At 44.6% G+C, this 17,738-nt stretch overlaps 1 protein-coding gene across 3 annotated transcripts in view; it reads right to left on the reverse strand.

Moving 5' to 3' along the window:
* Nucleotides 1–2,589: 2,589 nt before the first annotated feature.
* The window catches only part of INSC (INSC spindle orientation adaptor protein), a 138,191-nt gene continuing 123,042 nt past the window's right edge, over nt 2,590–17,738 (reverse strand). For all 3 annotated transcript variants that reach the window (XR_015141522.1, XR_015141523.1, XM_086338369.1), the window contains 4 exons: nt 15,101–15,167; nt 12,309–12,464; nt 10,737–10,813; nt 2,590–3,210 (listed from right to left, as the gene is read on the reverse strand). Coding sequence is in view for 1 of the 3 variants with exons in the window: in XM_086338369.1 (XP_086194495.1) it covers nt 3,082–3,210; nt 10,737–10,813; nt 12,309–12,464; nt 15,101–15,167 (429 nt within the window). In the remaining 2 variants the exon portion in view is untranslated. The remainder of the gene's footprint in view (nt 3,211–10,736; nt 10,814–12,308; nt 12,465–15,100; nt 15,168–17,738) is intronic.

The raw sequence follows: 17,738 nt of genomic DNA on the forward strand, positions 1-17,738 counted from the left end.
AAGCTATAAGTCCATTATCTGAGACACTGTACGATGGCTCAGAGAACTGGCGTAAATGCAAACATGGGACTTGGTTGACTTTAACTGTAGCCACATTTACTGTGCTCTTGTCATTAGGCACTAGTCTAAGCCTTTTCCAAGTATGAACACATTTAATTCTCATAGCAGCTCTAGGATTAAGGCACCATCATTACGTCATCTTACAGGTAAGAAACCAGAGGCACAGAGAGGATATGAGCCCTACCTAACAGCAAGTGGCAGAGCCAGGATTCAAACAAGGTGGGCTGCTGAGTTCATACTTTTTTTTAACCAGTATACTTTACAGGTTTTTAAGTGATTGGTTTACTGACAACGAACCAACCACCCTCCAGTCCAAATTCACAGGTGATACCATCATTTATTCATTTCTATTTTCCTTCCCTGGGCCCAGAACAGACCCTCATAGTATGTTTGCTAGAGGATGATGGTTCAGCATAGGTCCAGATCCATATTTACCTTATAGTAAGGACCTGGTGCTAAGTTCCTGCTTTCTTCCCAGTTAGCCTCTGAAATCAGAGAGATGTGATTTCAGTCCCCACATTAGTAATAACTATTTAATTTCGGCAATATACTTAACCTCTTCAAGCCTCAGTTTCCCCACCTATAATGGAGTATATAAATGGAATCATTTTTAAAAATTTTTATTCCTTTTTATATTAATTTATTTTATTAAAATAGTGTTGATTTACAATGTGTGTCAGCTTCAGCTATACATCAAAGTGCTTCATAATACGCATATACATTTTTTCCATATTCTTTTCCTTTGTAGGTGATTACAAAATACTGAGTTTAACTTTCTGTGCTGTACAGTAGTAGGCCCTTGTTGGTTATCTGCTTTATACATAGTAGTGGTAGGATCCCCTGGAGAAGGAAATGGCAACCCACTGCAGTATTATTCCTAGGAAACCCCACGGACAGAGGAGCCTGGCAGGCTATAGTCCATGAGGTTGCAGAGTCAGACACAACTTAGTGACTAAACAACAGCAAAGTGTATATGTATATAATTAATATATCCCCAATTTAGTTAAACCCCAGATCCTAATTTATCCCTCCTCCTCCCTTTCCTCTTTGGTAACCATAAGTTTGTTGCTGAAGTCTATGAGTCTCTGTTTTATAAATTAGTTCGTTTGTATAATTTTTTTTAGATGCCACATATAAGCAATTCCATATGGTATTTGTCTTGCTCTTTTGACATAATACTGCAAATGACATTAGCTCATTACTTTTTATGGAGAAGCAATATTCCATTGTGCATATATACCACATCTTCTTTATCGGTTCATCTGCCAAGAGATATTTAGGTTGCTTCCATGCTTTGGCTATTGTGAATAGTGTTGAAATGTACATGGGGGTGCACGTATCTTTTCAAATTGGAGTTTTATCTGGATATGCCCAGGAGTGGGATTGCTGGATCATTTAGTAACTCTAATTTTAGTTTTTCAAGGACTGTCCATACTGCTCTCCACAGTGACTGCACCAGTTTACACTCCCACCAACAATGTAAGAGGGTTCCCTTTTCTCCACACCCTTTCCAACATTTATATATTTGTAGACGTTTTGATGATTGCCATTTTAACCAGTGTGAGATGATACTTAATTGGAGTTTTGATTTGCATTTCTCTAATAATTAGCAATGTTGAGCACCTTTTCATGTGCCAATTGACCATCTATATGTCTTCTTTGAAGAAATATCTATTTAGATCTTCTGCCTATTTTTTGATTGGGTTGTTTGTATTTTTTGATATTGAGCTTTATGAGTTGTTTGTATATTTTGGAAATTAATCTTGTTGATTATATTGTCTGCAAATATTTTTTCCCATTCTGTAGATTGTCTTTTCATCTTGCTTATGGTTTCTTTAGCTTTACAAAAGCTTTTAAATTTAATTAGGTCTCATTTGTTTAGTTTTGTTTTAATTTCCATTACTCTAGGAGACCGATCCAAAAAAGTATCGCTTCAATTTATGTCAAAGAGTTTTCTGCTTGTATTTTCCTCTAGGAGTTTTATAGTATCCAGTCTTACATTTAGGTCTTTAATCCATTTTGGGTTTATTTTTGTGTTTTATTTTATTTTTGTGTTGTTTATATGGTATTAGGGAGTGTTCTAATTTTATTCTTTTACATGTGGCTATCCAGTTTTTCCCAGCACCACTTATTAAAGAAACTGTCTTTGCTCCACTGTATATTTTTGCCTCCTTTGTCAAAGATTGACTGTAGGTATGTGAGTTTATTTCTGGGCGCTCTCTTCTGTTCCACTGATCCACCCATATGTCTGTTTTGGTGTCAATGGGTTAAGTTTTGATTACTTAATACCTCATCTGAGGATACCATTTACCATGAGGTTAAAAAAAGCAAGCCAAAGGAAACTGAGTTCCTGGGGCTTTGGAAATCTTTTGCCTTCTCACTAAATCACTCAGAACTTGACCCATTTACACAACTATGAAGACCATATAAGCTTCTATGCAGTTTTAATAGTTGAGAAAGTTTTTGTGGCATGAAACTTTGGGGAGCAAGACCTTAGTCTAAGACATAATACAATCAGAAAATTCAAGAAACATTTTATATTACATTTATTAAGAATAAAACTAGAATTTCCTTCCAGTATAGTCTGTCCAACTATGAAATTCATTTACAATATTTTAGAAAGAACAAATCTAACTTTAAAAAAAACTGCTGGGCAGCTAAAATACTCTGGTTCTCAAATTTTTTTTAAAAAGGATGCGAGATTACATATTGAGAGTAGAGAAAGCAAGAGGAAGTGAAATCACCCATGACAATCTGTCATATTAGACATTATGCATTTCAACATCTGCAACTAAAAGGTCACAGAAGTCAAAAAATTAAAAAAAAAAAAAAGACTCCCAAAGACCACAGACTGCCTGATGATGTTGCCAGAACATTTAGCCCTCTGTTCATTTCACATAAAAAATAAATTAAGTATAAATAAGGAGGTGAAGGGCTGGTGTATAATCAGGTACGTTCACAAGAATGTACTCAGATAGGGTCTTGAGAATGATGCCGAATGTCTTTTGTCTCCCACACTTGCTACACAAAACTCTCCTCCATGTTGCTGCAGAGTAAGAAAGAGTCCACAAGCCGGGGCTGGACCAGCTGCTGGAAGTCAGAGTCCTGGAGGCCTTCGGGACAGACACCGGCCAGTCTACGCAGAGCAGCCTAATGAGAAAACAGAAGAGGTCACACTGGGTCTGCTCAGGTTCATGTAGGCCTGCAACTTCCCTGAGAGATGCATCTCAGTATGTGGCTTATTTATCAGCCAATTTGAGCTCACTGTCACCTTGATACCTTAGTGGGCTGGTCCTTTTGGTCACCTAGTCACCATAGCAACCTTATGACACAGTCACCTTGCTTCATTGGTACTTTGATCTCTAGGGTGGATGTCTTCTGAAAGTTTTCATGGTCTTAATGATTTGCCATCTTGGTTTTTCAATCATCTTAGGAAACTGATTGTTTTGAAGATTTGTCATTTTAAGGATTTGGTCAATTTAGCAACATATTTAAGTTCAAGATTTGTTTATCTTAGAGACTAGAACTGCCAGAAGCATTAGTGGAATTATATTCTCACTTCCAGGTCCCTAGAGGGACATTAGAACAACAAGGACTATTCATTCATCCATGAATTCAGCAAGGTTCTAAAGTATTTGGAATGGAGAGGAGGGAAGAGAGAGAAGAAACTATGTCATAAAGTTGAAGGAGATGGAAATTCTGCCACCAAGATGGGGATGAACAGGAGAAAGAGGTGCAAACAGAGTGAAACCAGGTCCCCATGCACTGAGTGTCACGCTCTTCCCTGAGTATGCCATCCTATTTTATGTCCATGTGCCCTTACTCCGATTTTCCTCTTGACATGAAACCCCTACCCACTCTTTTCTAGCCAGCAGGTGTACTCATCCTGCAAGGCCTGGCCCACCGTCACCTTTTCTGTGAAGCCTTCCCTGATTCCTGGAAGCAGAGAAAATCCCTCCCTCCTCTGTCTACCTCAACCTTCTCACACTAGACTGCAATTGTTATTTAGGTGTTCATCTACCACACCAGACTCTAAGCTCCTCAAAAACACAGACTGTTGTACTTTTTGCTCCATCTACAGCAGGCAGAACAAGGCTTGCCACAGGACTCAAATAAATAATAAATGTTTGCTGGGGGGAAAAAATGAACAAATGTTAAACTGAGTTTTACTGCTAGAGCAACCTTTAAACTATAAATGTATGCTGTGTACCTACCCAGACCTCTTTGCTGGTTAGCTGAAGCCATGCACACTAAGTGTTCAATGAATATTAATTCTTTCCCTCTTCTCAAACCTAAATGCAGCAGGGAACAAGATGGGAGTTTAAGGATGCCCTTCCCTTGGAAAACCAAGGGGAGACTATCTGGAATGGCAGAGAAGCAGAGGAGGAAGAATACAAACTCTTCCTGAGTATCTACATAGTACTGCATTTCATCCCCATAGGATACAGCAAGGTAAGTATCATGATCTCCAATTTAGAAATGAGACTAAGACTCAGAGAGGGAAACTGACCTTCCCAAGACCACACAGCAGTCCAACTCCAGGGCCCTCAGACCTAAACCTAGGCAGGATGCTGCAAGCCCAAAACACTAGCTTATACTGAGTACAGAGCAAACATGTAGCTCATTACCTAGACATAAGAGGTAACCCAGTGCTGAGAAATCACCAAGTTACTGTAAAGAGAGGATGGCTTGTCTATTGGACTAACAGGCATTGCCATATCCAAGCTGGATCAAGGATAAGGGCCATGCATCTCTGCTCATGAGCAGTCTTAGCCACTGGTGGCAGGAGGGAGATCCCAGGAGACTGTCTCTAACTAGTGTGTCCTGCCCCTCCTGGGTATGATGTCCCCAAGGGCTAAAGGCTGAACTCCATTACCCTTTCTGATTCCTCTTGGCTCCAATTGGGAGAAATAACCCCACTGCCTTCAAGGTGTCACTGTAAAAAATGGAATCAGGGATCTTCCACAGATGCAAGAATATGAGGCCATCTGCCGGGAGCCGGCATATTGCATATTGAGTGCATATTGCATATTGAGTGCAGCACTTTCCACAGCATCATCTTTCAGGATCTGGAATAGCTCAACTGGAATTCTATCACTGCCGGGAGCCAGCATGAGGAACTCCGCCCATGACAAAGGTCATGAGGAAGGAGGCTCGGCATACGCAAAGGCTCCGGGATCGAGCTTCAGGAGTCCCCCCTGGAAATTCTCGAGCATCTACCCCCAAAATCAGAGTCTGCCTACTTTCTGCTTTGTGCTTTCACCTACATCTCTGACTTTACAGGGGGCTGTCTCCGACTACCTCTCTCTGAAAAAAGAGTTAGCTTACAGCTCCAGTTAATAATTCCTGGGTATGACAGTGTTTAACCTACTAACTCCTTTGGAAATCCTCTAGCCTGCCTGAATAGGTTTTTCCGGCCACATGTGATTGTTCGGAGCCTCCCAACTGTGAGAGGCAGGAGATGTTCTAAACTGTCTAAACACAGATTCCTTTGAGTAGTTAAAAGATTGATTAGAAATTGTATTGGTGAAGGGTTTTTCACTTATTGGGCCAATGTTTGCTGCTAAGTCTCCATACTCCTTACCTACTGTGTCCTTGGCAGTGTATTGATTGATATAATGTGTGTATAGAAATGTAAGTAATGGCCTCAATGTTTGTAACCTTGGACCCTTGAGTTAAATCTTTTCTTGACTGAGCTCACCTCACCTTTGCCCTAAAGGAATGCAGCTTTGTCCAGTGCTTTTTTGGAGGCTGGTGCCTGACTTTGGAATAATCACCTTTAGAGAAAAATAAGTTTCTTAAAATGTTAACAGGCCTCCTGGCCAGAAGATGATGTAAATCACCTGAACTTTTGCATATGATAAGTTTGAAAACCTGGCTTCGATTAGAACCAGGAACTGCTGTCCTTGCATGACTCCACCCCTTCCCCCATTATCCTCTATGCACAACTTAAGGTATAAAAACTACTTTGGAAAATAAAGTGCGGGCCTTGTTCACCGAAACTTGGTCTCCCCATGTCGTTCTTTCTCTTACCTTCTGGCTGAATTATTCAGCCTCTTTTCTCCACTGAATTTCCTCACTGAGCTATCCTTATTTCAGCCTCTTTTCTCCACTGAATTTCCTCACTGAGCTATCCTCATTCTATTACTCTTTATATCCTTAATTAACGTTTAATTAAGCAGTTGTTTCCTGATCCTCGCCGACGCCGTCCCCGCTTCGAATTCCCTGGATCCACCGGGGCTGGGCCCCGGCAGCCATCAATGTATTTTACATTATCAAGGGTAAAAATAAAGCAAAAGGAAGACAAAGAAATAGAAAATAGACCCATGAAAAGAAAAAATGAGGTAGAAGGAGGAAATTACACACAGAGGAAAAGAGCATCAAAAAACAGAACAAGAAGGAACTATAAAAAGAGACATAGATGAACTTGGAAAGAAAAGAAAGTAGGCATGAAAGGGAGATGGAGAGAGAAAGAGATGGTATCAGAGAAAAAAAGAGCACACCCTGGAAACAAGAGGATAATAAGTGGGAGGAGGTGAGGAGGGAGATGGGAGAGGACAGGGGAGAGGACCAGGGGGGTAAAAAGAATGGGGGGAGCAGAGAAAGAGAGAGAAAAATCCCTAGGGGAGGATGCAACCTTTAGAGGAAGAGAAAAGCAAAAACAAAAATATGAGAGAGAATTAGACCCAAAAAACCACAAAGGCAAATAGACATCCTCCACTCCCCAGGGTCCTCAGAAAGCGTGCAGGGCATGGACCCAAATGACCCCAGAGCACCCCCTCCTCAGGGTCCAGGAGCTCAAAGGACCTCTCCTGCCTGAAGCCTTTTCCTTGGCCTCTCCTTTCCTCGGAGGGTTGTTAATAGCCAATATTCCCAGGACCTCATTCCCAGACAGTCTGAAAACAGCCAAGTCTTAAACAAGCCCTGCAGCCCTCTGACAGCCGCTTCAATAAAGAAAAATCAATTCTGTTTGCAAGAGGCAGTCTGTGTGGCTGCTTTTCCAGACGTGGGAGATGATAAATGAGGTGTCCTCCCTTCACCTGAAGAGTGCCTCTGCAACTGGGAAGAAGGCTTAGGGAGGGCCAAGAGAGGTACCCCCAACTCCACCCATCAGGCCAGGCTCCAGGTGACCCCCAGGTCACCAGCCAGGCGGCATAGAGCCCCGTCTGGGGGTCAAATAGTGAACACCCTCCAACACTGGGGACCGGGGGTGGGCAGACAAATCCACTGGTTCCTCAGCCAGGCAAGAAATAGTCACCAAACCTAAGGTCCTATGGAAACACAAGAGCTGGGAAAGAACCCCAGCCCTGAGAAGCTTCTAGGGTAGAGGGTGAGAAGTACAGAACCCCTCCCATGAGCCAAGGTAGCATGACTGGGCCATTAGGCATAAGGGGAGAAAGCATGGCTGGAAACAAGAAGGTCTGGGCAAAAAGTCAAGACCTTCAGCATCAGGCAAGCCTCTGCTGGAATTCCAAGGGCCTCCCTCATAACACGTAGAACACAGGATAACACAGCCTGCTTTCTACTGGGGAAAACAAAATCCAAGCAGGCCAGCCCAGGCACACACCATGTACTCCCTGCATTTGAGCCTCACAGAGGAGGATTTTGATCCGAGCCTTGAAGGGAGTGTAGGCAGAGCTGTAGAGAGGGCATCTGCCTGGGACAAGGGACAAAGCTCAGTGTCAGGGTGGTTCAGGGCACTCAGACCTGAGCTGGAAAGGGCCTGGAGGCAGTGGGAGGTCTTCAGAGGTCAGAGCCAGGCTACAAAGGCTGAGCACATGGACAGTAGGCCACAGGGAAGGGGGCCCCAGGGAGGGGCTGCTCGTGGAAAGGTCCTGATTGTAAACTGTCATGAGGAAAATTAGGCCAGCAGCCACGTTAAGGATGGATTCTGGAGGAAGGGCCTCTATTCACATCCAAAAACCTGTCCACAGGGAGAAATTTAATCCTTTTTCCACCGGAAAGTCCTTCAAGTGATGGAAAATAGAGGCCAAGCCCGTCTATGCGCTCTTTTTCAACCTAATGATAAAGATGGAAAATGAGTCATAATAAGCCCCCATGTCTGAATGAAGCTTTATAACTGCTCAACATTTCTTTAGGGTCTGTTCAGTGTCAGGCAGTTGCTGGCCACCCAAGTTGTGAAGATGCAGCAGTTGGGACCAACGACTATACATTTGCAGGTATTAACTCTCTCCACGTATTCAGCAGACCAGACAGAATTACAGTCTGTGGAGGAAAAAGCAATGAAAAATATTATATCTTTACATTCACTGCCCTCCAATTGAATGAAATAGCCTTTCCTTCAGCTGTGAATGCAGTGACAAACCAAGAAGTCTCAGCAATAACTGTTACTTGTTCACCAACAGCAATCACAGGGACTTTTGTAACTGAGCAGGACCCTGGGTCAGGTAGATCCAGATGCAGAAGGAATGGAAACCCACTCCAGTATTCTTGCCTGAAGAATTCCATGGGCAGAGGAGCCTGGCGGGCCGTGAGATCGCAAAGAGTGGGACATGACTGAGTAACTAACACTTTCACCTTCAGGACCCTATGGAGCCTTTGTGGAACAGCACATCTCTCCCCCCATATCCTCTATCTGCCTCTTGTCTGTAGAAAAACTTTAGTCTCCTAGACTTCCCTGAGTTCCAAAGAGTACATTTAATCAAAGAAGAGAGAAATGCAGAAAGAAAAGGAAAATAGTTAAGCAAGACAAAATGATGATAGTTAAGCCATTAAACAAAGTCAAAGGCCTTTAGTTTCTCCTCAGTGGATGTGTGTAATATTCTGAGCCATGTCCTTTGAACTGGTTTACAGATACTGAAACCCCCACCAGGTGGAAGAAGTTAACTCTATGCTGCCCACGTAGACTCTCAACCAGTTGAAATAAGAAGGGTGATGATGCTAACTCCAGATCACCTAACCACCAACCAATCAGGAGAATGTCCATGAGTTGATCACACACGGCACAAACCCTCCTCCCTTATCCTGTCTTGAGAAACTTTCCCTGAAAGCCTTTGGGGAGTTTGGGCCTTTTAAGCACTGGTTACCTGGCCTCCTTAATTGGCATCTGCAAAAACACTGCACTTTCTTTCTCCACAAGCCAGTGTCAGTGGAATGGCTTTACTGCCCATGGGCATATGGACCCAAGTTTGGTTCAGTAACAATTTCACATCCCATTACAGTTTCTGGAGGTACTTTCAACATTATTTATGTTCATTGCTAGTCAAGACTCCATGAGTCCAACTCCAACATCCATGAGTTGGTTGGGTGGCATCACCAACTCGATGGACATGAGTTTGAGCAAGTTCCAGGAGTTGGTGATGGACAGGGAAGCCTGGCGTGCTGCAGTCTATGGGGTCGCAAAGAGTTGTATGCAACTGAGTGACTGAACTGAACTGCTATTACTATGTCACCTGTTTAAATAGTCTAATAATTATTTTAATATGATTGCCCTCCTTTTAATTCTATATATATTTACTTTATGCATGATAAAAACTAATACTGAAATGGGGTCCATAAGCTTCACCAGCTTGCCCAAGGCACAGAAGAGATGAAGTTTGTTCTGCATGTACCAAAATAAAAGCCCCATTAGAGCTGAGGTTTTTTTCTTTTTTTCCCCACATCTGTCATCCCCAAAGCCTAGAAGAGTACATGGCCCACATAATCACTCAGCAAATATTTACTGAATAAAGTTTACAGCACTTAGTGGCCTACCCAATGTTACACAGCTCATTAATGGCAAAACCAAGACAGGTGTGTCTGACTAAAATGCCTGCTATTCCTACCACCACACACTGCCTGTTAGGAGCTCCCAGAAATGGGATGGGATCAGTTTGGGAAAAAAAAGGATGGGGTGAGGAGGGGCTTTATTGTGAAACATCTTGCAGAACCTCTAGGTCCGTCCCTTCTCCTACACAGTCTTTGAGGGCCAATCAAAGATCTTGCACCCCCTTCTAGAAGTTAAAGGGCTTTTACAATGGGCTTTCCTGCTCCTGGATGCTTCCAGCTGCTCTGCTTTAGGATTTGATGCAGCCTAGCAGGGAGGATTACAGAGACAAGGCATCTGTTTCCCATCTGGTGCTGTTGGTACTTTCATGGTGGACCCAAGCATCAAGAAGTTGGGTAGGGACCTCTCAGGACGTGCTAGCTTGGTTGGGTGAAGATCCTGGGGACAGGCCAAATAATACTTTGTCCTGCCCTGCCCTGCCCTGCTCCACAAAGAAGAAGGGAGCTACGAAGCTGGAAGAGCACCAGTAGAGGGGCTCTACCTGAGGAGGAAAGGAGGCTTTCTTACAGTATCCTCTTTGGAACAGGCAGAAGACATCAGACCCTAGCAACCACATGCTGCAAGCACCACAGCATCACCAACACCACCAGCATCCTGCCAGCCAGCCCCTCTGGTCTTGACCTGCTATTAGATCCCCCAGAACCCCAAAAGTTCATAAACATGTGTAATGGAGGTTCTCCTTTTACCTATATGACCTTGTATAATTTTCATCACAATCTTATGAACTTAGTGAAACAAGTATTATTCTTGCTACCATTTTAAAGAGAAAAGTGGAAACCCAGAATAAGTTGCCTGTACCCAAGTCAACCGTGGCATAGCCTGATCCCCTGGTCCCTGGTCTGCAACCCCAAAGCCCAGGAAGGAAGAGGCGGGGAAACTGGGAACTCACCAGGCAGGCCACCAGCACAGCGTCGCTGCTGTTCCTCTCTGAGGGCGAGCGGCAGAGTTCAATGAGGCGGGACATACCTGCAAGAGACATGGGGAGACCCTCACACCTGGGTCAGGATGGGTGCGGCCAGGCCTGACCCAAAGGTGTTCCAGTCTCTTACCACAGCCCTCTGCGTGGAGCCGGGTGGGTAGAGGCAGGTGGCCGCCAACTGATAGGGAAAGGGATAAACCCCTCTGAGGAGTCTGTGGGGGAGACTTTCTGCTCCCTCAAGTGTAAATGAACCTTGGTCAGGCCCAGAATTAGCTGCAGCATCAAAACCTTTTCCCTGAGCATCAGCACACTGGCAGGATGGAGCTCCCCCACAGTGGAGAGGGACGAGCCACAGGAGATACTGCAGGTCCTTCTAAGAAAGAACTTCCCATGCAGGTACTTTATCAGAGCTAAACTCAATGTTTACATCTTAGTACCTTTTTCTTCCCCAATTGCCCATTTGAGTCAGAAAATATATTGTGGCTAAAATTAAAGAAGACTACAGATTGAGTAGGCTAATATTTCCTAAGCCTTTACAGAGGAAAGTAAAATAAATGATCTTGTTCTTCAATACAAAATGACTTCTCTCAAATTCTAAAAACAACAGGGAAAAACTCATAAGATAGTAATAAAAAGTATGCAGACAGATTCTTGATGTTTATTCTCCATAAAGTCACTATGGAGCCAGGACTCTATGCTGCCCCAGGGCCACCTCTTGCTGTCCTCCAGTGCCTGGATGGTCAGGAACACTGCCATCTCCTGCCTCCACCTGGGGCACTCCTTCTTAGCCTTCACACCAGAATAACTCCTCAAACTACAGCTAAGGATTCATTTCCATTTTAAAGCATTATTTGCCCCACCCAGGTAAATGTAGACTACTTCCTCTGTGTGCCAATCATGCCATCGACATCCTTTGAGCATTACATGATGCTATTCAAGTGCAAACTTTTCTTTCCATATCTGTTACCTGCATTAGATTATAAGCCACTGTCGTCAGGTTGCAGTTATAACCAGTGTTTTATGCCCAGCACTCAGCACAGAGCCTAGCATAGAGTGGGTGCTCTGGAAACATTTGTTGGGTAAATAAATGACGGACTAACTGAATGAAGGAATGAGTGAGGGATTTAATGAGTAAGTTATGAATGAGATAATGGTGGATAAATGAAGTAATGAATGAATGACCAAAAGGATGAATTAATGAGTAAATGAATGAGTGGCTAAGTAAGTAAGAGTAGGTGAATAACTGAATGAATGAATGAGGAAATGAATGAGAGTATGAAAGAATGAGGTCCTCATTAACAGGAAGCCCCTAAGTCAGTCACTCTCTGACCAACTTAAACCTCTCTAGACTCCTTTTCTCTCCAGCCTCAGCCCCAGGGGAAAGGAAGGTCACTTGGGGCACACCCTGGGGCCCCACACCAGCGTTTCCCAGCACAGCCAGCCCTGCTCTGAGTCATCCATCACCACCACCACTGTGAAATCAGGACTGCTCCCAGCCCGAACCACCCCTCCACCACCCCTGCCCCAGCCAGCACCACTCACAGCTCAGCCGCACGGCCTCCCGTGCCACATCTGGGTCTCGGCTGAGACGGGCCAGGGTCACTGCAGCCTTTTGCTGGACTCTCTCGCAGGCCGCCACCTCGGCAGGGGTCCCAGACCGTGGCTTCTCAGACAGCATGCCCATGATAAGTTGGACCCCTGAGTGGAAAGCGAGGAACAGTTGGTAGCTGCCTGAGCAGGGCCAGCTGGATGGAGTTGTAGGCTCAAGCCAAGGCTGTTGGGGTGACTCAGGGGTCTCAACCACAGGAGGAACCTGGACAAGGCCACGTCTGCTCCATCTGCCCTGAGGGTGTCTCTGCCTCCACATACCAAGACACTATACTTGGGAGGGACCTTTGGTCCTTTTAACATTTTTTTAATGCTATCACTGAGCTTTTACTACATCCCTGATGCTGTGCTAAATACACAGTAAATGCATGATCCCTAAAACCTCCTAACAGCTTCAGAGACTAAGTACTATTTATTATAATTCCCTTCGAGGCCCAGAGAGAGGCGAAGTATGTTGCCCAGGGTCACGCAGTAAGTAGCTAGGGATGAGAACTCAGATAACTGTTACCCTCCATCACTGCTTCACTTCTGATGCTGGAGCATCTGAGACAGGTCCAGGGGTAATGGGTCTCCCTGGTGGGAGGTGACCTACCCCTAGGCTGGATAATCACTAGATCAGATGTCTTAGAGGGGTTTCATGACTAGAAGAGGGTGGAGTAATCGGACTGAGATGTTTAGGCTTAGGTTTGGTCAGCTGAGAACCTCTCCCCTGAAACCAGAGCTGTGGTCTGATTGTCCTGGGTGTATACTGTGACCTGTGGTGACATAAACAGGGGGCACCAAGATTAAGAAATTTTACAGACACCTCATGGTCAGGGTTCCCATAAAGAAGCCATTTTCCAAACCCTAACCCTAACCCGGCTTCGTACCTGGAGCCTGACAAAAAAACAGTTTCTCTTATGCTAGCAGGTGGGCACTGTGAGGACAAGGGTGTTCGTCCATTTCCTGAACAGGTGTCTCCTAAGTGTCAGAATAGTGCTCAGCTCAAAGGTTTGTGAATGAACATCAAATGAATGAATGTGGATGTATTCATGTGAGAAGTCTTGCAATTGTACAAAACACAAAGTTTCCTTTAAATATATATAAATCTTATCTACAGAAAGATAAGATGCAATGAAATTGGGGCTGCCAACAAAAATCCAGAATGTGTTTTCTAAGTTCTAGCCAGGCTCAGTGCCACAGAGTCGCCCAAGAGTTGAAGGGTGTTACAGCTTAGAGAGCAGGTCCCAAAGCCATGTTCCGTCCCCAACATTCACTCCAGTTCAGCCCCAGCCACTGAGGGAGAAGCAAAATTAGCTGGAAGGACACCACTGATACCACTGATAAAAATGAGCTTGTACTGCCCTGGCCCGCCTCCCAGTGTAAGGGTGACCAGTGATCACAGTTTCTGACCTTCTAGCAGGGCCCATTCATCCACCAACACTCACACACAATTCAGGGCAGGACAGAGACAAAATCATCAGGCTTCAGGGCAAGGCATGTCAGAGGCTCAAGTGTCTTGAGTGGAGGATTGCCTTTCACAGCACAAGGCTTGCCCTGTCCAGACCAAGGAGTTCTACAGTCTTCCAGTGGTCCCGGGCTGAACGACCACCACTGCTGAACCCTCAAATTCTGCCCCACTTTTGTAAATAGTTCCTTCATCAAACTCTCTTCACTTAAACCCTATGAGATGACCACTGTTTCCTGAAAGAGCATATACCCATAGCACAGAGCTCATTCTGTGCCTAACACTCTTCTAACAAGCCTTCTATTAATCCTCACATCATCCCAGTGAGGTGGATATTACTATTGTTTCGTTTTGCAGATGGAAGAATGGAGGTCACTAGTAAGTAACAGCCATGCAATGCAGCCAAAAAGAAGTTTCTCATTATTAGCCCGATCACATAAAATTAACACAAAAAGATATTTTTTCAATAGAGTAAGGGGAATGGAGAATGTATACATGTATTAAAACAGCAAGGCAACCTGGGAGAAGGGGGCTTAATAGGAGCAGAGGCAGCTGTCCAGGCTCCCAGCTCACTCCTCCTCATTAGCATCTCTTGGTTTCCAACTGGTTGCTAATTGCTCCATTATTTCTCAGTCACAGGAAGCCCTCTCCACTCCTATCCCAGCTGCAAGGCAGCCAGCTGATCTGCTTTCCAGTAGAGACCATTTAGATCAGATCCTGGGCACCTCACCTGGACATGGTGACACTCTCAGCGCGAGGTGGGAGCAAAGGAACAAGAGGAAACATGCTCTCAGGTGAGGCATCCAGGGATCCATCTGCCCTGACCCCACCCCCCACCCATCAGCTTTCTCCTGTGGCCAAACCCAGTATGATGAGAATAATTTAAAGTTGGAATGCATCCTTTACGGGCATAGGTTTTTACTTTTGGATCCTAATGAAGTCTCTGTCTTCTCCTCAACACACTAATTAAAATAGCAGCTGCCATGCTTCTACCTTGGATTTACCTTATCTTCTTCCCTGCTTTGCTTTCTACACCTGACATTCCCTATCTTTTGCTCCATGTCTGCCTCCCACTAGATCAAAGTGCTATGGAAGCAAGCAAACATTTACCTATTGGCCCATTGCCCACATAAGCACACATTCATGTGCCCTTGCAAATGGGGAGACCCACGTGTACAAATTTACATACCTACACAGAGGCCTTCATACAAACACAAAGGCACAAGGGCCCACAGAGCCGCATAACCCATACAGCATGCACGCCGCTGAAAAGACATACCGTTCTCCTGAATAATGTCGGAGGCACACTGCTCTAGGACAGACATGTTTGCCAAGATGGTCACAATCTGGAAAAGAGAATTGAGAAGCTAAGAAAATGGGAACTCCTGAGCCAAAGGTACTCTGTATAGGTAGGTGAGTCAGGGGCTACAAAACTTTCCTTTAGCCCATGACTCCTTACAGTCTACCTGGCCCATCCTTCCATGGTATTTTCTTCCATCTTCACAGGCTTCTGGCACTCAGATGTATTTCCCTAGTGACTGAAGCCCATTCATCAGCATGTGGCCCTAGGACGGCCCTCAGGGGCCCCAGGACACCGTTGGAGAGAACAGAATCACCTGAATGAAGATGGAGCCTCAATCACCTTTCAGCAGGATCCCTTTGCACCCAGCCCCTGGAATGCAGACAGAATTGGCAGGTTCCTGGCTAGCCCCTGTCTTGGATTGGGTTCTCTCCACCCCAGCTTCTTGCCCTGATACTAAGCCCCACCTATTTTCAACCTGAAATGAATGGAGACTAAGGTTAAGATAGAGATCATGACAAGGAAACTAAAGGCAGCATTGCACCATAAACTTCAGGTATTGTATGGAATCTGATGAGGATTCATGCTCTGCTACACTTTACAAGCCTGTGGACTGCAAAGCCTTGCTTGTCAGTCATGGCTGAAGGACTCTGCCTGTAGGAAAGGAATGCTGATGCCAGGTAAACACTGAGCCTTGGTTACAACTTCTGGGCTGAGCAGCCAACAGCCCACCCCAGCCCTACCCCCTGGCATAGTCAAGGTTGTATAGAGAACTCAAAACTGAATTAAGGGATGGGCCAGTAAGGGACTTCCTGTAGACCCCAAACTGTAAAGGGTGCCAAACACCCCTGGAATATGTTGGAAACGGGGCACCTGTTAACCCAGATGCCACTCATGACACTGAGCCTAACATTAAATTTAGCAAAATGAAAATTCACCCGCTTCCATGGAAATGGACAGCACTCTCAAGTAGTAATTAAAATAAATCATAAAATAACACTTTTCCTTGGTGGAGGCTTATTTCTCTGCAAAGCCTGTCACACAGTATAACAGAAGTGGAGGCCATGCCCCACCTCTGGAGAAGCAGCTGACAGTCTCCTGACACAGTTCAAGCAGCTTAAGTTCTGAAATGGGATAATGATCTTCACGACCCAGATAATCACGATGGTGTGATCACTGACCTAGAGCCAGACATCCTGGAATGTGAAGTCAAGTGGGCCTTAGAAAGCATCACTATGAACAAAGCTAGTGGAGGTGATGGAATTCCAGTTGAGCTATTTCAAATCCTGAGAGATGATGCTATGAAAGTGCTGCACTCAATATGCCAGCAAATTTGGAAAACTCAGCAGTGGCCACAGGACTGGAAAAGGTCAGTTTTCATTCCAATCCCAAAGAAAGGCAATGGCAAAGAATGCTCAAACTACCACACAATGGCACTTATCTCACATGCTAGTAAAGTAATGCTCAAAATTCTCTAAGCCAGACTTCAGCAATACATGAACCCTGAATTTCCTGATGTTCAAGCTGGTTTTAGAAAAGGCAGAGGAACCAGAGATCAACTTGCCAACATCTGCTGGATCATGGAAAAAGCAAGAGAGTTCCAGAAAAACATCTATTTCTGCTTTATTGACTATGCCAAAGCCTTTGACTGTGTGGATCACAATAAACTGTGGAAAATTCTGAAAGAGATGGGAATACCAGATCACCTGACCTGCCTCTTGAGAAACCTATATGCAGGTCAGGAAGCAATAGTTAGAACTGGACATGGAACAACAGACTGGTTCCAAATAGGAAAAGGAGTACGTCAAGGCTGTATATTGTCACCCTGCTTATTTAACTTATATGCAGAGTACATCATGAGAAATGCTGGACTGGAAGAAGCACAAGCTGGAATCAAGATTGCCAGGGGAAATATCAATAACCTCAGACATGCAGATGACACCACCCTTATGGCAGAAAGTGAAGAGGAACTAAAAAGTCTCTCAATGAAAGTGAAAGTGGAGAGTGAAAAAGTTGGCTTAAAGCTCAACATTTAGAAAACAAAGATCATGGCATCCGGTCCCATCACTTCATGGGAAATAGATGGGGAAACAGTGGAAACAGTGTCAGACTTTATTTTGGGGGGCTCTAAAATCACTACAGATGGTGACTGCAGCCATGAAATTAAAAGACGCTTACTCCTTGGAAGGAAAGTTATGACCAACCTAGATAGCACATTCAAAAGCAGAGACATTGCCAACAAAGGTCCGTCTAGTCAAGGCTATGATTTTTCCTGTGGTCATGTATGGGTGTGAGAGTTGGACTGTGAAGAAGGCTGAGTGCTGAAGAACTGATGCTTTTGAACTGTGGTGTTGGAGAAGACTCTTGAGAGTCCCTTGGACTGCAAGGAGATCCAACCAGTCTATTCTAAAGGAGATCAGCCCTGGGATTTCTTTGGAAGGAATGATGCTAAAGCTGAAACTCCAGTACTTTGGCCACCTCATGCGAAGAGTTGACTCATTGGAAAAGACTGTGATGCTGGGAGGGATTGGGGGCAGGAGGAGAAGGGGACGACAGAGGATGAGATGGCTGGATGGCATCACTGACTCAATGGACATGAGTCTGAGTGAACTCCGGG

This window comes from Bos grunniens, chromosome 15, assembly GCF_055505025.1.
Source record: "Bos grunniens cultivar Pamir isolate PY7600 chromosome 15, Bosgru_T2T1.0, whole genome shotgun sequence".
NCBI classification, from domain to species: Eukaryota; Metazoa; Chordata; class Mammalia; order Artiodactyla; family Bovidae; genus Bos; species Bos grunniens.